Here is a 23,329-nt window from a genome sequence, read left to right as displayed (position 1 = left end):
CGGTTATTAAAAATGAAATTAATTAATCTGCAATGAATATTTAAAAATTAATTTTAATTATTATTATTTATCCACTCCACTTTTATTATTATTATCCATCCACTCATCGCTATTGAATCTGCAGGAAAATTCCGTTGACATGTCCAAATTTTCCGGTTATTAAAAATAAAATTAATTAATCTGCAATGAATATTTAAAAATTAATTTTTTATTATTATTATTTATATAATCGGTGCCAGTCGTGGTATGGGATCGTTCACATTGTTTGGAATTCAAGTTGTAGGATGAAGAACCGAGGTTACAGTCAAGGCTGTGGTGGAAGGCACAACTTGCGCATCTGACGACTCGGTTATCGACCCTCTAGAATAATCCACCCAGTACCTGAACACCACCCAAAAAATGAACACCCAACACTCGAATATTAAATTCGAGGTGAAATAATCCCAATAAAAATAATAATAATAATAATCAAATCGAGATTCACCTGCGACATTTTAATCCCCCATTTTCTATTTTCTCATTATTTATTAGTTAATCAATTTTTTATTCTGATTTTTTAACGAGAAATCCATTCACTGGACTCTTTTCTTAGACGTCCATTCAAATTTGTTAATTAAACAAATACAAATCGACATTGTTTTTTATCTTTTTAACTGGCAAATTTCAGAAATAGTTATTAGGTTTATTTATTATTAATCTTTGGGATTTGGAATTTTTTTGAGTGGAAGAATGGAAATTTTTAATTTAAAAATTCTTATTGGATATATCAAAGTTTGATGTCGGTTAAAAAAAATTCAAGGCAATGGAATTTACGAGAATTTTATATTCTCTCATTATTTATTACTTAGTATTTATTTATTATTTTATTAATTGATTTTTTATTATGATTTTTAACGAGAAATCCTTTCACTGGACTTTTTTCTTAGACGTCCATTAACTTTTGTTAATTAAACAAATATAAATCGACATTGTTTTTTATCTTTTTAACTGGCAAATTTCATAAATAGTTATTAAGTTTATTGATTATTAATCTTTGGGATTTGGGATTTGGAATTTTTTTTAAGTGAGAGAGAATGAAAATTTTTAATTAAAAAATTCTTATTGGATGTTTCAAAATTTGACGTCAGTTAAAAAAAATTCAAGGCAACGGAATTTACGAGAATATCCGACGAATTATGACGTGGAGATAAATAAATTTACGCCATTTTAATTGTTCATGAAAGATTATGAGATTTAATGAGGCATATCTCCAAGGATATTATATTATACCAAATAAAAAATCCAGTAAAAATGCGCAATCCTTCGAGCTTATAATTCTAATTTGTTATTGACAAAGAATTTTTTAAATAATCTGTTTAATTCCGTGCTCTGTCATTTCGATTAGCAATTCTTCCGGTAAATTTCAAGGAATAATTTACAATCGGTGGAGATTTCCGTGGTGAAATGGTAGCTGAAAATAAACTCTAAATGAATATTAATACCCAATGATAAGCGAAATGTTTGGCGCCGTTCAAACCTATACGGTTCTCCGTTATCACTCCCTCTTATGTATACATACATCTATGTACTTGCGTGACAAAAATTGAAGACGACTCCTGAAACGTTCAGTGATATCTCGAAGTTTACGCACCACCAGAACAATTTCTCTCAACTCCCAACTTATGATTTTAAATAATCGATCAATCGATGATCATAAATAAATTTCCATCACAAGTGATCGCAAGTACATAAAAATGTGCATTAAAATCTAGCGATTCGTAAAATATTCCCGTAATTATCTAATTTACTCGGGGAATTAATAATCTCAATTATTTAAACGCCATTATTTTATTATTTAAGGAAGTGAAAACTGGAGGAAATTAGAAAATTGAATTTCGGTTTTTCACTGGAAAAAGTTGAACTTTTTTTTACTGGGGGAATATAGTAAATGTAGTTGTACTATTCCTCTGTTGAAACGAAAATAGAAACGGAAAATTTGGGACTAGAAGTCGGAAAGAGAAGGGAAATGGGATTTTTACCTTTTCCGTCGAGCATTCGCTCATCCGTAATTGAAAAAAAAATAACGGAGGGTGGTACAGCCCTAGAGGCGTTCATATTCGATAGTCGGTGAGTTTTTTTTTTATTTAACAAAGAACTCGTGCATTCGGGTTTAACAAGGCGTCACCGTGAGTTCAGACTCCAGTTTTAATGACAAACCAGTAATTGGAGTATATGAATGCGAAAGGAAATGTACTGTTCTTGAAATTTATGTTGAGATTTCAATTATGTCTGTTTGAATCAACTGTTAATTAAAAATGTCCATTGAATTTATCTCTTTCAACGATTTTTCTATAAAAGGATATTTGAGTTTTCATTGAAACCCGGAATTTTCAAATGAATTATAAAAATTCAGCATCAAATGGAATTAAATGTTCAATAGAATAACAATTCAGATAAATTATTGCTTGAATTGTTTAAATATCAAGGTTTTTTACAAAACAATTATCAAAATTTCAATGGCTTTTCATCTTTTTTAGATCCATCCGCAAAATTGAAAATATGGATTTTTTATGATAGGATTTTTTTTGTTTGAAGTTAATTCGCAGAAATACGGGTTACAGTCGTAATTTTTGTACCTTTATGAAAATTGCGATTTCATATCGGCTCAGTGGTCTAGGGGTATGATTCTCGCTTTGGGTGCGAGAGGTCCCGGGTTCAAATCCCGGCTGAGCCCTTTTTTTTTTCTCCAAAACAATTTTTATTTTGAAAAATATATAAATAAAAATCGATTCCCCCACTCCTGTATATTTATATGTAATTGCTTAATTAATTTATCATAACGATTTTATTTAATCAAAAAAATTTCTTACAGAACATTATTTAATTTTTAGATATTCAATATCACTTTCGTAATATTTGTCATGGAATTAAGACAATTTGTTCAATTTTCAATAATTCTATTGATGTCGGCCGACTGTCGGGCATTTTAATACCACCAATGAACTTTTATAAAAGCACCGAGTGTTCCAGTCAATGGAGGCCATGGAATAATGGGTCATTGAATGAATTACATGACTCGCCCCTTCAATGTAATTGTAATTGTAATTGTATTGTAATTGTCCGCGAGTCAACGGTGTAAATGAACTCGTAAAAGTGACGTTAAATCTTTCCAAATGAATTTACAACAAACGCGAAATTAACGCGAATTTTTATGTAGAAAAATTACTCAAATTCATTTAGCAGATGTTTTTTTTCACAGAAAGTGAATAGCTCATTCAGTTCGATAATCGCGCGTCACGTATCGATTAAATAGCTTTACAAATCGCAGTGAAATCGATTGTAATCCCATGAAATCGAATGAAATTATATGAAATCATTTGAAGTCGGATGAAATCATTTGAAGTCGGAGGAAATCATTGAATTCATGAAAATTCAGTGATCGACGGGGATTTCATATTCTTTCATCCGAATGATTTCATGAAATCATGCGAAATCATCTGAAAGCATGAAATTTCATTGATCTCACGGAATTTCATATGATTTCATCTGATGAAATCATGAAAAATCATCTAAAATCATAATATTTCATTGATGTCACGGGATTTCATGATTTCATCTGATGAAATCATGCGAAATCATCTAAAATCATAATATTTCATTGATGTCACGGGATTTCACGATTTCATCTGCTGAAATCATTCAAAATGATCTGAAATAACTCAATCCTGAAATCCTGAAATCCTTCCAAATTCACTAAATAACTCCAATAATTCAATAATCCTCCTGAAATATTTATGAAACTCTATGAAATCTTGAATCATAGTGTCAATAAATTTCAGGATAAATACCCCCTCGACCTAAATTATTCAATGACTCAAGCAATTCTCCAGTTATTTCTCAAATTAAATTTTTTAATGATTTTTTTTTTATTGCAGGCCGAGTACCGTAGCTGGTGAGGAGGAAATGCTGAGTGGGGGTTTGGCATCGAAATTAAAATGTCCCACCCCCATATCACGTTTGAGGGTAGAAAAAATAGAGGGTGGCTTAATGGTGGCTGGAGTGGTGATAGCGGCAAATTGTCAGATAGCACTTCCAGCATTTGGATTTCTATTCATGTTTGCGGGGGCTGTTCTCACTGGTAAGTCACTCCACATTAATCAGTCGTAATTAAGAGGGAGAGGAATTTTCTTTGTCGTTTATAAACCGTTGACCACAGTAATGGATTCCTTTGATGTCTCACTCGATCTTTCTTCGCCCACATGAATGACATCAATCTTTTTCATTTATCTTCTAATTATTAATCATTAATCTGTTATTATTATTATTAATAATCATGGTATAATAAATTTCTAAATAATTTCAATTCATTTAATTGTGTTTATTTATTTTATTTACTTCTAACGAATTAATTAATTAATGAAGAATTCATGAACTTCTTGAAATTTTCAATTGATTAAAAATTGAATTGTGTTTGATATCAAATTTTTATAATTAATCATAAAACTCATACTTTCATTAAAAAATTACTAATTGATTGGAATAATCTGAATTATCAATGAATAATAACGAAATTAATAAAATAATTTGTGAAAATAATTCTTTAACAAATTCACTCCTTTCTAATGTCATAATAAAACAATAAAAATAATAAAATAATATAATATAAAATATATTATAATGAAAATATTACGAGTAATATATTGTAATAAAAATCCACAACTCCATGGGAGAATCTTTGATAAAAATAATTAAACAATTGGATAATGATTTTTATATCATTCGGTCTCTTCAGACATTCTAGTTTGATAGAATTCTGTTCTATGCCCTGAAGATTGACTACCGTCACAAGCAACATCTAAAAATACACTTTCTATTCTAAAAACAGATTAACCCCTCATGTACGGAGTCCGTTTGTCGATAAAGTATGAACTAGCTAAAAACCAGGACTTTTCAAATTTTAATATTCTCAAACCAAAAATAAATCCCGCGATCCAGTAAACATCATCACAAATTCAAAGACTCTGGCTTTAATTATAAATCGATTTCCTGGGATTTAATTCATTGAGTCCAATTAAAAATCATGGAAAAATTCATTTTTATTGAATATTTCTGTCACACGTGCCTGAGGGAAACCCTAGATGATTCAGGGCTAGAGTGAAACAAAAATCTACGCAAATTTGATTTGATTACGTGAAGCCATAAGAAAATGCCTTTTAAAACTCCCGGACTATCCGATATTTAACTATTATTTTTCCTTTGTCTTTTATCTATTGTTTAACGAGAAGTTCATGATCGTTCCAGCATTTGCATTTATTCCGAAGGTCTCAGACTTTTTATTCGTCCTAGGAATAGTTTGAAGGGTCAAGGTAAACCTCGATAGATTTTTAAATAAATTTTTGTTTTTTATGATAAACAGAATTTATTTTGTTACAATTTTAAAAATTTTTATATCTGCACTAGAATTTGAGGATTGAAAATTATCTGGTATATTTTTATCGAGTCGTTGATCTATTGTTTTATGAATTTGAGAACCGCTATGATGGGTTCTGGGGGCAATGACCTCTGGTACCATTCTCATCAGCATTGAAAAAGGGGAACACGAAGAGAATAAAAAGGGCGAGAAGTAGCCATTGCCGTGAGGCTTTGCCAGGCAACAGCTGGTCTTCGCTCGGTCATCCTTCCTTCGAGAAATATTCAATAAAAAATATATTTATCATAATTCTTCTCCTTGATATCATTTCTACGGAAGTGCACCTGAATTTTTTGTTTTAATCAAATTTTTTTGTTTTAACAATCAATTTTTAATCTATTGAAAATCGAATCGCACCTGCTGTTCTATTTTTATAATTAATTACTAAGTTTAAACTTTCATAAAAAATTCATGACTTTTCAATCTGAAAAACCAATTGTTTAAATCCGTCTATTAATATCAATTAATTAAAAATTCTATTCTTGAGTTTTTTCATTTCACAATGAAATCACTAAATAATTATAAAATAATAAAAATCAAATCGTCGATCCTTATTATTCATAATTAATGACTCAACAGTCGAATGAATACTAATTGAAAAAAAATATGAACAATTTCTCTCGATTAAATAACGTTATACAAATATTACATATTATAAAATCAATTAATTAAAAATTTCATTAAGAGAATAAATATAATATATTACCCGTTTTATTGGAGATTTCTTCCTTCGAAGGAACCTGTTGCCATTTTATTTTCTCTTTATTCCCTCGCCATTTTTTCACCTGGAGGATCGAATTTATACCTGGAATCAACTTTTCATCTACCCACCGACTCCCGAGCATAAAAAAGATAACAAAATTGGAAAAAAACGCAAGAATCCAAAACAACAAACAAAACAATTCCCGAATTTAAATATTAATTACAAAATAATAATAATAATAATAATAATAATAATAATAATGTCTTCATGCACAGTATAATACCGAGAAAATGACTGAGAGATATTTTTACGTCTAGAAATTTCCTCGAAGTCTCCAAGAAATATTCCCAACTGCGATTTATTTATACCATCATCTGGCTCCCCTGCTTTTAATTGTTACATTTCTTGACTTGTTTGAGCAGCTGCTTCTTATCGAGGACCTGGAGAAGATGAGGACAAAGACTCTTACGCCGCGAGGATCGCCTTCACCGGGAATTCAAGAATTTTGGGTCCCATTTGTATTGCTATTGGTCTATTGATGCTTGGCCTTGGCGCACTTCTCTGCATGTTAACCAGACGTGCAAGGAGAAGAGAGAGAAGAGTGGGCTTCCATTGTCCTCTCCATGGAGATTTCTATCCATTGAGGCCAATCCAGGGTATTAGCAAAATAGGTACGAATTATTTTCATCGATTTCTTCGCCTTCTGCGAGGGAAATTCAATTATCTAGAATATCATGTGCATCATGAAGGTTTTGAATGCTTGACAATTTCTTCGTTCCTAATTAAATCTTCTTTAATTGACGATGAAATATTTCTTTCTCAAGGTCACAAGCATCCCACTTTCATTTACACTTATGAATATTGAATCTACACCATCATCTTTTAATTCCATTTTTTTTTTATCAAAAAAGAAAATGTCCAAACACGTGCATAAAAATTCAAACCATTTTGCCCTCACATTTCAATCACAAATATACGACAACCCTGAGTTGCCAGATGGCGAATTTTTTGAAAATGTTTTTTTTGATTTTAAACAATCCCAATCAAGCAAGTCCAGCCGATAACGCGAATGATTGACACTTTTGAAATGGCCTAGCTGATAACTAATTCGAAGCTTGCTATCATCTATCCTATTCATGAAAAACCAAAAACAATTTTTGGAAAAAATCGCCATCTGGCAACCCTGCAACAACCCTTGTAATCACGTTAGGGCCCTTATAATTGGAACCTTAATAATTTTATGGCTGCAGCTCCGAGCCTACCTGAGGTTGTCTCTGGTAGATCTCTGGTCTAGACTTGAGGGTTTTTAATTTTGTGTTGATACCCAGTGATGATTTATGAATTGATGTGCTCCAGGTGTTTCGAAGAAGGAAGTCGGTCGCTGGACTAGGATTTCTTGCTTCAAGAATCGATCGAATCGAAGATCTGGTGCCAATGGGTTCATGGGACCTCATGTGGGTCCACCCCAATGTCCACATTCGATCTTGAGCAGCACCAGGAGTTCTCTCAGCAGTTCACCACTCAGTCCTTGTCCAACGCCGATGCCATTCCTCGTTACTTCCAATTCAGTCAGGTAGTCCCAACGAAAAGTAATCAAACAGTTCTTTATCAAATTGCTAGCAGAAAAATTTATCCAATTACCTTAAGACAGTCTACATCCATCCTGAGAAAAAAATATCTTTAGCCTACAGTATTTACTAAAGCTTTACTAGAACTTAGCTATTATCTATGGATTTTTTGATGCTTGATGTCTGTCCCTGGTACCGTTGGTTTATTTTAGTTTCGATTTCAGTAGACAATGGGTAAATCGAAAATCTCGTGTTAATGTCAATGTTTAGGTCAGAGTTTCGTCCTTGCGTGATACGATGCATTTTACCGTTTTAGTGTCTTGACATGAACGTACGACACATTGAATTATTCATAAGTTGTTCTTCTGGAGTTAACAACAGAGTCAACACGAGTTTCCACACGATCTCCATCGTATCTCCATTCTCTATCACATGTTGAATTATTTTTTGATCCACTTACTCCAATCTACCGTTTTTACCCGCTCATCCTCGGGTGTATTTTGCATTACAAATGGATTTTAGAATTGAAATGAGTTTGAAAAATCAAGGAAACGGACAGAAATAGTATACAATGTGGCCTCAATTGATTCGGAAAATATTTATGGATTTCGATAAACAGGTATTCCACAATCGGTACGAATCTAGACTATCAATCGAATCTACTGGAGTTGCAAATTGTTTTTATTGATTATTTCATAATGATTATTTTAGTACTGGAATTTGTTGATGCGGTATTTTATAAATATTTTGCTATTGGATGATGGAGATCGAAATAAATAAACACTTGGAGAATTTTGAGACTGAGAATTATTATTAAAAATTATAAGACTCTAGACCGTTAAGATTTACTTTACTGAACGAAGACTTACAATGAACTAACTAAACATTACTAGTGAGGCCCACGGTAAACTCCTCTCCAGAGGGCAATATAATTTCTCCTTCCACCCTCAACCCTTGGATTTTTCTTTTTCTTGACCCTCTCTGATCTGGGAAAAATCTGCAACGAGAAAGTCCCGGAGGGACTTTCCCCTCTTTTTCATAACATAAAGAAAAAGTCCCACAGCAACAAAGAAATAAATATTTCCTAAATCCAGAAATATAAAAACTCTAGAAGAATGAATTTTGAATTCGGGGGAAAACCCCAAAATCCTACATTTGCTTTATCGATTTTTGTAATAATTTATTTAATTTTATTGAGAATATTTAGAGAATGACTTCTCGTCTTGAAATTATGTCAAAGAAATTTACTGAATCTTTTTATATCGTATTTTTTCAACGGTTTATTACCGATTTCCTATTTTCGCTTTCTTCATTATAATTTCCGAGAAAGCTGGAAACTTTTCCCATTTCTTTTATTCTTTCATTCTTTTTTATTCTCAGATTTCACATTCAAGTGAAAGATTAATTGAATGCAAATGTAGTTCACGGGGAAGAGAAGACAGTGCAGGTGTCATTATTTCTTGTAACATTCTTTGCACTGAGTGAAACGAGTGATTAATCTAAACCAGCTGTAATGATTGATGATAATCTTTGTGCGTGAGTTATCAACGCCGGATCTCACAACACATTTTTATTTTCACACATGATAACGATTTTTCGTGGAAATATAAAACTTTTTGCGGTGACCTTCAAAGGATATCAACCGATTTTTCCTCAATTTCAAGATTTTTAATTAAAAAATCATTGAATTTCATTCTACCGATCCCATGAGATGTCTTACCGATTAAATAGAATCCAATTTGACAATCAAGTTAATTAATTCACGAGTAATTTGTTTAGTGTATTTAAATTGAAGGTATTTAGCAACAATTACAGTGATTAGAGGGTTTATATTTATTAATGGTTTATTGTTATCATGTGTTTCAGTAGTGGAATGGTACAGAGTGTGGGTGTTAATATGTCACCGGATCAGACCTTCGGATCGATTCGATCGCTTTCTGTGACCCGAGAGGTTGCGAGTTTTCCCCTTTCAAGAACACCTACGCCACCACCGCAGCACAGGTACTAATTGCAAAAATTTATAAACAATTATCAAAAGGTCAATACACAAAATTTTTGCAAAGTAACGAGAAATTTTTTTAATTAAAAAAAAAATTACAAAAACTCCACGGGTAATTGAAGCCTGAAAAATTACGCGGGATTACTACAATGATTATTCTGGATTACAAACGTCTCGCGTTATTTATTGTAATTTTTTTTCCTCACGCAGTTTCTCTTTTGCCAGAGAAATAGTCTTTGCCAGACCTTTGAGGTGTCTATTTTACGTAATTGGCACGTGAATCTTTGAATTCATCAGATTCTTTTATTTTTATATCGGCATGAAGCACCGAATTGCAGTGATCTTGAGAACAAAAAGAAAGAAGATTTATCTGGACTTGAATTACAAATATTTCACTCACGATTTTCGGTCCATCAAGATAAGCCCATTTTCTTCAACTCCAGTTTCTGCTCGATATCTCAGAACTCACCGCGACCATCACTATTTTCATATAAACCTTTTTCGTAGAAAAAAGTGATATCTACAAAAAAGGTATTGATGAAAATTTTTGTATCTCCCCTCCCTTCCGAGATATTCGCTGAAAATAAAAAATACCTGACGTAATTTTCCATTTCACGACAAATTGCAGTAAAAATAATTGTTCCTTTACTTAATGGAAGAATAATAATTTAATTCAAGGGCTCCAGTGACTCTGATAACCACCTCCGAGGAGATGAAGAATTCCCCACATCCTGAATCATCACCACGTCCAGAGGTGCGGGTTATAGCTCCATCCCATCGTCCATCTTCCACTTTAACAACGAGTGCATCCGGGGGAAGTCAATCATCTCGAAAATCCGTCAGCATTCTCCTCCCGGAATCAGCAGGATGACACCAGCACGGTTTCATCCATCGATGTGATGATTCGCCTCTGTCAATGTAAACATCATCAACATTTTTTTAAAATGTGTCCACCTCCCGCTAATTATTTTCCTCCCCTCAAAATCGACTGACAATTAAACTCAATTAAATTCACTCGATAAAAATAAAACCTTGAAGCTACAATTTTGCGCGCGAACGAAACGATAAATAAATTTTTGATGTCCAAAAAACAAAAAGTTAACGAAGAAAATTAAACCCGAGTTCATTCCGTTGTTCAGTCTTTATGATCGATTGCTAAAGGGAACTCACAACTGAATCAATAATTCAGAAGAATATTTCTCTCTTTCCTGTTATTTCTTTACTCCCTGAAATATCAAGGAACTTACGAGGAAAATAACGGAAAAGAGTAATCCCCAATTTTTTTTTTCAATCATTTTTTTTCTGAGTTATCAATAGAAAAATTCTGGAGACACATTCCATTTTATCATGTGACAATCAGAGGCATTCGGAGAAAATGAATCAAAGGAGTGAAAAGAGCTTCCCTAGTGTTTTCAATTAACATTTATTTCAATTATCAGTAAATGGGATTGAACGTCAGGTGCAGGTGATTTATTCATCGAAGACTCTGCAGTGATTTTGAAAAAAAACCCAGAGTAATTTTCCAGCTGAAGTTTCTGAAAGATTGTGCAAATATTTCGTGGAGAGTAAGTGAATAAATACTGAATGTTTTTAATAAAACCGAATGAAAGTTCACTTGTAAGACAGAAAATCCCAGATATTCACAATTTGTTTATAACCGGTGGAGAAAATACTCCGTATTATGCTCATTTTATCTGCTCCACGCGTAATGAATATTTTTTTTTTCTATTTCTTTTGACAGCATTTAATCAATTTACATAAATAATGTTTTAGAAATTTTATTGAATTATGAGTTATTGATTAATTAATGGGGCAGATGAAATTATTCATTAAGAGTCTAGTCTTGTATATAAATTATTCTAGGTAAAATATAAAGATAAGGTCGAAGGTTCTCACGAAAAGGGGAAAATATCGACGTAATCATATGATAGAAAATCATCTGCACTCAGAATATTAATTTGATAATTATTATCGGTATTGAGATGAAAATGAAAGGTAGATACAACAAATAAGGATTAAATCCCAATTTCTTAGCTCAATCGAAAATAATTACTACTTCAACAGTATTGTTAATTAATTCACGTAATTTATTGGAAGGCAATCTCAATCTCATCAAGAATTACAATTGTTGAAAATTCTTTGTAAAGAGATCTTGACGATTTTTTTTTCTTTTTTTTCCAATTCAAAGCCTAAAATTACTGAAATCTCAATGTTATTACTGAGTAATGAAGTGCTGCAAATTATGTGCCAAAATTAATGGATTGGAGTCGATTATAAGTGGAGATTGATAACTATTTAATTGTGATTATAATTACGTCGCAACCTCTAGAAAAATCTAACGAATTAGTCTGATTAGCAGATTATGCGGGGAATTATGGTAATTGGGGAAAAACCAATTAATCAGGAATAGCTTAAACTTTTCCCTGACGCTGAGCTTGTCCATTCTATCTAATAGCTTTTATCCATTTTTCTTTATCATTTGATTAAGTCGAATGAAATAGTTAACAACTATTTTTCGTTACGAATGAGAGAATATTAATTTCTTCGACTTTTTATCGATTTATTGTGATAGTACGTTTAGTAAATTCTTAACAGTAAATTATTTTCTAAGTGTTAAGTTATTTTTCATGATAAATTATTTACTTACGGAAATTATGATGAGAAAATGGGAGGGGGAATATTTTATTACACATTTGCACAAGTGGTTTTTGAAGTGGATTATTAGCACTGCTGGAAAATATTTAAATTTTGAATTGGAAAAATTATTCAATGGATTATTTAATGATTTACTGATTTACTAATAGTAATAAATAATAAATATTTATTCAAATGATTAATAAACCGTAAATTTCACTTCTAATTAATTCTAGAAAGCGGAATTTGTTTATTAATTGTTTAATTCTTCTCGATAACTCAATCTAAAGGACCAGTGGAAATTATTGTATTATTTGTGATGAAACGTGGAAATTACCAACAGTAATTACAAAATTAATGAAAAGAGAAAAATATTTGCGTTTCCAAAAGGATAATAAACAAAATTTGTAATAAAATTTAATAATAAATGACTTCCTCCTTCAGTGGTTCCAATGCCTGTCGACAGTGAATTTAAAAAATTAAAATAATAAGTAATAATTAAAGAATAAATAAAAGGCCTGTCTCCTAATGTGTAATCGAGAACGTGTAATTCTCTTTCAGCATTTCTATAACCAAAAATAATCCGATAATAATAGCAGTTATTCATTAATTATTGCTACTATCGAATCTATCATTGTATTGTTAAAAAGTGGCTATTATTATTGCATGAATGAATATAAAATCGGATGATGTGTACGGAGAGACGAGGCAATATCGAATGGACTTTGTAATTACGATAAAGGCTTTATACAGGAAATAAAAATTATCCACGACAATTAAAAAATCTAGTGGAACATCAAAAAGATATACATTCGTATAAATCTGAAAATCGTGCTGCTGTCTAGGTGAATCACTCACGTCTCGACCATAAAAAAATTTAAACAAACATTTCAAGAATCAATAAAAAACGATTTGTACGACAAATTTTTTTTTCTCAAATTTCATTTCAGTTTCAAACCGAGAAAAACGGGGAAACAGTGAGCATCAGGTTGTAGTTAAATTTATACAATCAAATTAAAAAAGGAAAATCGGTATTACTACATTAGGTATGTATAATTCGTCAATAAAAAACACGAGATTGTCGTATGTCCTACTGAATTGTCATAATATTCCTTTGTATTACATTGCGGCGAATAAAATGCCCTGTGTGTTTGAAGATTCAGGAAGGGTCTCTTTGATTTTTTATTCTTTTAATGATAAGGCCCAATCAACAGTGGATATTTCTCTTCAACTTTATTTTTTCATATTGATAAATCTCTGCCAAAGAATGCGCAAAATAACACAACACGTCACGGTACAAATTAATTATTACAAATGCCCAATTGCAGCACAATTTATTTTCATTATTCATGTAGATTTGTTTGAACAATTTATTTTTTTATTTCAAGTGGTCTTTTGTAGTCGTTACTGATATTTGGGTACAAGTGAGATAAAGGAGGACTGCTATAGAATTTCATTATCATTTTTGATAATTGCATTAACTCGCAGTCATCCTTTAATTAAACATTATTATTAATAATTTCAGTGGGTGGAGGACAGGATATTATCCATGTAATGTAATATCATCACAGATATGTATGTCGTTGCTCATGGGAAATCGGAATTTTCATTTTGAGAGAGAGAATTATTTAAACATTTATTCCGCGAGAATCCGTTGCAGCAATGATTTTGTTTTCGTAGATATTTTTTATTATTTTCGTCTTTCGGACCGGTTAATTTCCTCGTCAATTCAAGACCCGGGATTCTCCAGATTTCATTATTTTATTTATCAGAATCATCAAAGTCCCAAAATCCAAAAAGATTTTATTGTAATAATTTGGTTTTACGGAGAAATAAATTACCGGCGAAATAAAGTCATTGAGATTTATCATTTCTCGTACAACTGTAATTAGATTTTAGTGTACCCAAATACCAAATACCAAATTATTACGATAAAATAAAGAAGATTGTGGAGATTTAACTTCTGTCTCGAGATTTAAGTCCCAGTTATCGAACGAGATCGGTACAACCGGCCCTAGGCCCTTTTGGTTCAATTTCTTGTGGAACAACTGTAGATATCTATGTATATACATATATAATATATGCCCTATGCTCAACAAACATTTATTTCATGCGAAGACAATGCGTAGTATCACGATTAACAATTTACCTTAATCAGAATAATTTTCCCGTTGTAAATTAATTTAGATATATAAAGCACTCACATATTTCCCCTCCACAATATTTTATATTATTTTATGGTAGTTTAATCCTCGATAGATTTTTTTCTCATAATTTTTCTTGTTACTACAATGATAATTCAACATTTGGAGATAAAATATCGATAGAAATTTATTTCTCGAAGGAATAATCTTTCAATTTCTGGGAAATTTTTATATTTTCAACTTGAAATCTCTCGTTACATTCTCAAACGATTATTTATAATTCTTAAATCAGAGATAAATATTTGGAATTGCGCTGGAATGTTGAATTCACTATTGATAATTTTTTTAATAATCAATGTTTATATTTTTTGTGGTACAGAAGCTGCGAGTGGATATTTCCACTGATTTTAATTTTTATCAAGATGAGAATCTTTGATTTAGGTTCATTCATTCCTCTACGGTTGCTCCCGTGTTTTAATTAAACATTCACGAAATAATTAACTAATCAATTAATTAAACTTCCGTCAATTCAATCGGCTGTGATTGTATTCAATTACAAAATAGTTTCGACTCGATTCGCTGATGCTTTCGATTCGTCACATCCAAGGCATCAAAAACAATGGATAACACTAATAAAACATAAATCATTAATTAAAATTAATGACGTCAAAGTGCCTGTCATTTTCTCAATTTATCTTTGCAATTCCCTCACAGCAGATTTTTGAATAAAAAATATTGGATATGTGGCCGAGACTGGTCAGTAACATGATTATTTAAAAAAATTCTCTTTCCTGCTTTTTTGTACTTGAGCACCGCGACTTATTCGCGGTTAAGTGAGCTAGTAAAAATCATCAGCTTCTGGCTCAATTGCGACAGCTCTGAATATTGCGATATTATTTCGTCTGAACAATAAGTAATCGCCTACTTAATTAGTTCCCAAGACGAATATAACGTAGAACCATTATTCAGTTCAATTTGTGCCATTGAATAGTTTAAATAATAAAACTAATTAATTATTCTATCGGTATTTTTTTTGTCGATAGAATGGAGACAAATCAATCTGAATTATCTCATCGGTGGGGCAGTTTAATCGTAATTCTCGGATTCCTGTTGAACAAGCTTGAACCGTCGAGGACTCTTGACACACATTGAACCGTGCCCTTCTAAGGACAATCGCCCTTTGTGCTGCAAATATCTTTTAATGTATCGTGCCACCAACTCCTGCGGTCGTTTCTGCCATTCTTCCAGGACTTCTTTAGGCGAATTCACCTGTTCCAAATTCAAACAATTAATAAATTAACATTTAAACTACGGAATAATAAAGATTACCCTCTAAATTCCCTATCTAATTATTCATGGGCAATCAATAAATAAATACAGCGATCGCATCAACAATTCTATTTTTTATCCTAGATTAATTTGTTATCCCCCAAGTAATTAAATATAAACAATTATGTATTTAAGAGATCGTGTGGGTACGCAGAGGTGAAATTTTTGCAAATAAATAAATAAATATGAATATGTAAATATATACCAAAAAAAAAACTGATAATAGGAAAAAGAAATGTAAATAAAAAAATTAAAAATAAAAATATACATAAAATATATAAATAAATAAATATTAGACAAACCAGCTACGTCACCCGGTAAAATAATAAATCCTTATATTTAAATATCTACAGTAAATACGAGCGAGTATTAATTTTAATTTATAATTTTTTAATATAAAATTTGATTTTGAAATTTGATCACCTGATCTCCTTTTAGTCTATCCAAGAATGTAACACAAACGATTGCAGCTTTGATACCAGCATGATGAGTTAGAGCAGCAAAGATAGTGCATTCCATTTCAATGTTGATGATTCCTTGCTTGTGGAGTTTATTGAGGTAATCGGTTTTGTCTTGCTCAGTGTAATCGCAGAAAGCACCATCCAAACGCCCCTGGCCCTCGTAAAAATCAGAAGTGCACATTGTCTTTCCGGTTACAGTGTCGTAAGGATCTTCATTGCTAGCGAGTGCCAGAAGTTCCATCGCTAGCTTTTTATCCAATTTGGCTGGTCGTCGGGTCATTTTACCCAGGACCGGCTGTTGAAATAATATTTTATTGCCACAAATATTCAATTATCTTCTGTCATTCAGTTATTCTTTTCTTTTATTTCCTTTTAAAATTCTGTTTCTATCCCTTTAAAAAAAATCCAATGTAACGTTTTTTATAATCGGTTTATTCGATGTATATATATATATATTTATATATATTTTATTGGAAAATTGAGGAATTTTCATTTTATAATCTCTCTGATTCTAGCTCACAGCCTGAATCTGAACGTTTGAATTCCGATTCTTATATATCTATCGTTGAAAAATGAAATGAAAATCATGTAGTAACAGTTTTATAAATAAATAATTAGTCTTTTTTTAGGATTTGTCTGATGAATTACTGCCATTTTTCTATTTCAATATATTTTTTCTTTAAATATAGTATAGACTGGAATTATTTGATTTTATTCTGTAAAGAATTATGGAAATCTGTAATTCTATTCTCCAGGAATTATTTCCTAAAAATTCTGTGAAAATGACGAGTAATTTCCAGACAATATAACGCTCTTTAATTAATTCTGTTTAATCCCCGAATTTCAGCGATTTTACTAATAACAATAATAAACATTCCATTTATTTAAAAAGAACTCTAAATTTCTTTAATTTCTAAAAATACCGCTGTCCAATATTATAACAAAGTTTCATAACAATTATTGAATATTGAGAATTGCAGGTAAAAGTAAAGAGTCATTAATTAATATTAATCATTAATAAATGATTTGTCAATTGTTCTAAATGATCGATATAAAAACTTTCTATTAATTATAATATTTTATTGTGTCATTTCCATCGAATGGATGAGTTAAAACGATTGGAGAAGACGTAATTATAATTGTTTAAAGAATTGTTAAGAAAATTGGGAATTACCTGTTCGAAATATGGCTTGAGCATTCCATCAACAGCTTCATTTGATATGACGACAGTTCCAGGATCTAATCCAATTCCTCCGCACGTACCAACTCTGATGAACAGAGGATCACGTACTTTCGCGTGGTACATGAGTTTTATTATCTCGTGCAGAAGAATTCCTATTGACGGAATTCCCATTCCATGCTGGATTAACAAGAGAATTGAAGATGCTGATTAGTCGGTTTTATGAATTCTTCATGTTTCTGATAACGAAAAGCTTCAGCTTTCCGTCATTCTTGAAGAGCTCAGAGAACTCTATGAATATCAATTCAATTGACCTTTCTACATGAAGAGAAATATAAATATCGTTCGGAGAAATGAATAATTAGACCTCATCGCTAATTTGTTTAATCGATTTCCTTGAAGTTCAAGTATTTCAAGAGTTAGTGAAGAAAATTTGAAAGATTAAAAATCCTTTATAAACACAAATTCTCTAATAAATCAATAAATAATCACTTAGTCAATATAATTATTCCTTAAATTAATGAAATAATTTGTCAATAGTCCCAAATAATTTGTTTCGGTCTAACTAATTAAACGCGTGATTGTTTAATCACGAATTGTGGAATAAATAGAATATTTCCTTTTTATTATTTCTCGGATTGTAAAATTTCTGATGGACTTCTTCAGGCTCATAAAATTGAGTGAAATAGGGGAGACTGAGAACCGGTCTGAATGCCAACAACGAACAACAGAATCTAATGTCGAGTGGACATTGGATTTTTAATCAGAATGTAACACTTACGCTGACAGAGAGTACAGGACCGACTTTGTACATGCTATAGCGATACGAATGCTGACTGATGTCGAGTAAAGTTGTTCCAGCTGGTAGTTTATGACCTATTTCCTTCATTATGTACCAAGCGAAGGTCTCCATACGCTTAGGAGTCCCTCCCATGCATATGAACTGAAGAAAAAAGAATCAAATAATTAATTAATCGTAGGTTTATTTAATTACTTCGGGTAATTACTGGATTTATTTACCTTTACATCACCAAACATTTCTACTAGATCATGGGAGCCACTCCCGAGGGCTAGATGGTACAGAATATCCTGATCCATCAGCTCGATGTTCGGGTTTCTCAGTCTGACTGAACCATCGCTGTACCTGAAACCAAATTATTTATCAATAATTTATTGTCATTTTGTAATTATTGTTCATTCCTGTTGCATCTTTAAGTTGATCCAACTGTTTTATTTCATTTAAACAATCGGAGCTCCATTTTATTTATTCATAATTAAGTGAATTTAATAATTACAGGAGTTAATTATCGGTGCATCGCTATAATTTAATTTAAACAATCGACCAAATGATCGCGTGTTATTCATCAATTGTTTAAATTAAATGTCATTTAATTTAAACAATATCACAGAAGTTTGGTTTTAATTTATCCCATCGTCCTGTACATTTTTCTATTTTCTTTTTAATCTTAAAAAAATTCAATGCTTTAGGAAAACAGAAAATTAATAGATTTCCTCGTGGCAATGAACTAGATTGTTATCAGCAACGAGATAAGGAAGTGTTTTTAAGGGAATAGCAATCATATTATCAGTGATAGAAATTCTTAGGATTAGTTATCGTGGAGTTTTAATGATTATAATAATTAGGTGCGTAATTCTAATCCTGAGATGCTGCAGAAGATATCTGAGGAAATTTCAATGATGAATTCTTACGAGCAGTTGCGGTAGAATTCCAATAATTCTGATAATTACTTGTAATTATTACAATTACTTAATTCAGTATTTAAATCTTCATTTATTTATAGAATTGTTGATATTCTCGAATATCTTTTGATCATCTATTTTGTTGTCACGATGAAATTTATTCGGTTTAAAATCAGTCATTAGCTGTTAATTAATGGGTATTAATGGGCATTAATTATTCATTAAGTTAATGATGTAATTATCGGGCGATAAATATCCCAAGGGTCTTCCGTTTTCTATTATTGTTATCCTATAGTTTTGAAAAAATTGATTGTTAATAAATTACTGTCTAAATTTCAATAAATTTCAACTGGTACCCGTAATTTTTGATAATCACTAATTGCCGTGAGATTTTTCTGGACAAAATTCTCCGTTGACACCCAAAATTTCGATAAATTCTTAGAATTTTTTATTATTCATTCAATTCAATTGCATTCCACCGTAAATAAATAAATAAATAATAAATTGAGATAACACTTTCAATAAAAATTTATTTCAAACTTCCACAACTAAAAATTCAAATAACATTATGACGGAAATAAAAAATTCCAAGAAAACTCGATCAACAATTAATGAAAATTAAAATTAGTAAACAATTAAACGCGTTTAATAATCGTTTCATAAAGTGAAGTAATGGATTAAATAAAATATCGCACCTGGTGTCACTTTCTTTGTTAACAATTTCCCCGTCATTTGATTGTTTATCGCGATCATCAGGCTGATCAGCTGATTGAAAATGACCAGCACACGCCGACATTGCGATTAAATTCCCAGTTAATAATAACTAATAAAAAAAAACTTTCACTATTTCAATATCCACAACAATATCGAATGAATTACAGAAAATTTATCGATTCATCGAGATGATAAATGGAAATGCGTTTGGTAATTTAATTTTTGTAGTTGTTAATTTCTCTAAATAATTTCAGAATATCTCATTGTTCACTAGAGAAACGTTTCTCAATGTGTGGCCTTGGTTGCAACGAGTATATAACTTCGTCGGACTACGAATAAACCGATGTGCAATACACGTACAGTCTTTATATACTATTTACCCCACTCTCTCTTTCGGCTCACACCCATTTTTAAACACAAGAATATTGTTCACCTTTGGGTTTGTTCAGAGGTGTTCCATTAATTTTAAACAAATTCCTACGAGCGCAATGATAAGTTATTATTTTTGCAGAGAAAATTGTGACCGAATTCTCTCAGCAGAAATTATTTAAACAATTTATTCCGTTGTTCCTCATTTTTTTTGTTATTACTAGCGGTTTAAAGATATAAAAACCAATAATAATGGCTTCGGATGATATAAACAATTGTTTTATCAACGCATGTTTATTGTCGCCTACTTGTTTTTTTTTTATTGTAATCTCATAATTTTTGATAACGAGAGTTCAAGAATATCCCAATACCTCATTTCTGGATTGGAATCCAGTGCGTTGTGGATAATTATTTAATTATTATAAACATTTTATTATAAATTTTATTATTGCTACCATAAAATTGAATAACTGAATGATTTTTCTCTTAAAAAAAAACTGGAGATACGATTTTTTGAGAAAAAACTCTCAGATGCAATTGATTTTTAATGTAAATAAAAAAGTTTATAATCTAAAAAAATGAAGAGATAAAATAAATAACAGAATAAATACAGTCGACTGAAAAATAAAAATTTTTTTTATTGAAGAATGAATTTAGATGAAATGGGAATAATCGGTGAGTAATAAATTATTAATTGTTATAATAAATAATGAGGAATGGAAGGGATGAGTGCACATTTTTTATTTGTTAATTTAAATTTTGTTTGTGATGGATATAAATAAATTGAAATAATAAGTTGCAGTTTGAGATGAGGACGAAAATTGTTTTTAAATGACTGCATGATCTCATTGAATTGATAATTAAACTGAAAAAATTTATATTAAACCCCTGGAAAGCCAATAAGAGACGAACCTCGGTGTTTATGAAAGTAATCGATACGCCTCTTAGCGACGTACATTCACTAAAACATTTTCTCCCCCTTCGATATTTCCCAATAAATAATCAATCCATCGAAATAGTTTTCTCAAAAAAAATTGTAAATTACAACTTAAAACATAAAACTCGTTAAAAACATAAATAATTTATTTCTGTATCTTAGACTCGAAGAAATAATTATCAACCAACAATTTTTTAAATTTAATTCCATTTCCAACGAAACAAAAAAAAATTTTTAAAAAACAAAACAATTTTACGATAATAATTTATTTATTTGTGGAATAATATATTAATTGTTTTTACCACAGAAAAATAATTTTTAGATATTGTATTGTCAAATGAAAAAATGATAGAATTCTTGGAGAACATCTGCCGGACATTTAGTCCAGATGGAAAAATAGTTGACGAATAATATAAATAATAAATACATAAAAATAGTAGGTGTTATATAATTTTTTGCTTGTATATATTCATTTCCTCGTGTGCAATGCAAACTGATATTCAGTTATCAAGTGAGGAAGCTATCGGCATTGTGGATGACGAACTCTGATAAGAATCACATTTTAAAGTGGGTGTGAAATGTTAATTTACCGTACATCAATATAAGATATCAGAAACAATGAGAGAAAGGAAAAATTGGAGAACAAATGTACGACAATTTAAAAGATATCGCGAGAGAAATTCAAATAAATTACAGAAACCACCTAAATTAAACAATAAAAATCGAATGAATCCAAAATTTAATAATGATGATAAACAAATTGATGTTTACAGAATATATATATAAAATTATTATAGGATATAGTATGAGTATATTTTATAACCATTTCATAAATTTGATTTTCATTTTTTTTTTCATTTATTTAATTAATTTTTTTTTATAAAAAAAATTTTTTTATTGAATTATCGAAAAACGATAAATTAGTGAATTTTTTAATATTTTCAATATTTTTTATTTAACTTGATAAAATATATAATATATGGTGCATGAATTTTTTATACATTTTTTCGGTGGGAGTTTCCCCTTCTCCTGGGAGAGGGATGAATTTGTGGATAAATGAAAGATTTATTTAAAAAAAGCACCTGCAATCACTGGAATTTGCGATTTCATCGGATAACCAGAGACCCGAGATAATGAAGAGAATAGAAACCCGATTATATAATAATCCGTAATTTTTCGACTTCATGCAAAAATTCTGTTTAAATATCTTCATTTGCAATTTAAATAATCCCATCCCAATCGAGATTAACTGAAGCTGATGAGTAAACAAGTAAAAATGATCGAATTTTCTCGTCGCGATGATGGCAAAAAAATTGATTATACGACACGAATTAAATTCCGGAATATTAACCGAATTTTTTATTTAAAAAATGCAAAATTCATTGCGTAAAAACCGAAAAATGAAATTGAATAATTGAATCACTAAAATCAATAATGATATCGCTTATCTCTAATCAGCAGAAATTTGCGTGAGAGGCGACAAAAGTGAGAGATAAATCCAGAAAAATCATGACTTACTCGTCATTTTCGTCCTCTTCGAGGAGTAGACTCATGTTGTCTTCCTTTTTGCCAAATGGAACAGCTGAGTCCTGTGAATCTGGTCAAGGCCACCTGCACCCCTCGAACGATTAGAAAATTTGAATTTCCCGTCCGTCGAGACGCAACTGGAAAAGTCGAACCTCTTCTCCGGGAGGAATTCCTCAGAATTTCAAATAAAAATTTCTTACGATTTAAATTCCGTCTAAATGCAGAGGTAAGCGTCAAGGTAGAGAGACGAAAACACCCAATGGTTCACCGATGGTTCACAAAAACTGTCGGTGGGTTGTTTGCGCTTGCGCTGAACAATTAAGTCTTGTCTCCCACCTAAAGCTGTTCCACCAGTAAAGATTCCTGGGAACAACCCCTCGGTTGCGAAGGGGAGGAAAATATATGTCAGCATTACCCTCGAAAAAAAAAAATCATCCCCACCATGATAAATGAATTCAATAGTTAATGTTCAAACTACAAGAAATAGTTTTCAAAAGTCGAACTGCGGAAATTCACCAAATCGTTAAATTGTACAACAAATAACAAAAGCTAATAACATATTTGATAGGAACAATTTATGACCCTTTAAACTACCGGAAGTGCCTTTTCCCATT

The 23,329-nt window shown here is 31.0% G+C and overlaps 2 protein-coding genes and 1 non-coding gene across 10 annotated transcripts in view; 2 read left to right on the top strand and 1 right to left on the bottom strand.

Annotated features, from left to right (window-relative positions):
• LOC105272525 (uncharacterized) overlaps nt 1–11,214 on the top strand; it is a 13,218-nt gene extending 2,004 nt beyond the window's left edge. For 2 of the 6 annotated variants that reach the window (XM_011314713.1, XM_011314708.1), the window contains 5 exons: nt 3,915–4,117; nt 6,575–6,823; nt 7,509–7,725; nt 9,587–9,721; nt 10,398–11,214. In XM_011314713.1, coding sequence (XP_011313015.1) covers nt 3,915–4,117; nt 6,575–6,823; nt 7,509–7,725; nt 9,587–9,721; nt 10,398–10,590 — 997 coding nt within the window. In that variant the 3' untranslated portion in view covers nt 10,591–11,214. Of the gene's footprint in view, nt 1–1,620; nt 1,771–1,839; nt 2,107–3,043; nt 3,069–3,914; nt 4,118–6,574; nt 6,824–7,508; nt 7,726–9,586; nt 9,722–10,397 lie in introns of those variants that run through there. The other 4 variants (XM_011314722.1, XM_011314702.1, XM_011314694.1 and 1 more) reach the window with 4 other exon arrangements.
• TRNAP-UGG (transfer RNA proline (anticodon UGG)) lies at nt 2,642–2,713 on the top strand. Its single transcript has one exon. It is a non-coding gene; the product is annotated as a tRNA-Pro (tRNA).
• A 3,428-nt stretch (nt 11,215–14,642) lies between the features above and the next one.
• On the bottom strand, nt 14,643–23,007 carry LOC105272492 (uridine phosphorylase 1). Of its 3 annotated transcripts, XM_011314668.1 has the most exons (7): nt 22,916–23,007; nt 22,707–22,799; nt 18,488–18,611; nt 18,249–18,410; nt 17,462–17,647; nt 16,250–16,582; nt 14,643–15,766 (listed from the first exon to the last, which is right to left on the bottom strand). In XM_011314668.1, the coding sequence occupies exons 2-7, from the start codon at nt 22,739–22,741 to the stop codon at nt 15,584–15,586; spliced, it is 1,023 nt and encodes a 340-aa protein (XP_011312970.1). In that variant the 5' UTR covers nt 22,742–22,799; nt 22,916–23,007; the 3' UTR covers nt 14,643–15,583. The 3 variants fall into 3 exon arrangements, with proteins under 3 accessions (XP_011312970.1, XP_011312961.1, XP_011312955.1); XM_011314659.1 differs by having other exon boundaries at nt 22,707–22,997; XM_011314653.1 differs by lacking the exons at nt 22,707–22,799; nt 22,916–23,007 and adding an exon at nt 19,864–20,203.
• Nucleotides 23,008–23,329: the final 322 nt, after the last annotated feature.

This window comes from Fopius arisanus, unplaced genomic scaffold, assembly GCF_000806365.1.
Source record: "Fopius arisanus strain USDA-PBARC FA_bdor unplaced genomic scaffold, ASM80636v1 scaffold00004, whole genome shotgun sequence".
Taxonomy (NCBI): domain Eukaryota; kingdom Metazoa; phylum Arthropoda; class Insecta; order Hymenoptera; family Braconidae; genus Fopius; species Fopius arisanus.
The sequence above is the reverse complement of the archived record's forward strand: the minus strand, read 5'-3'. Positions and strand labels throughout refer to the sequence as shown.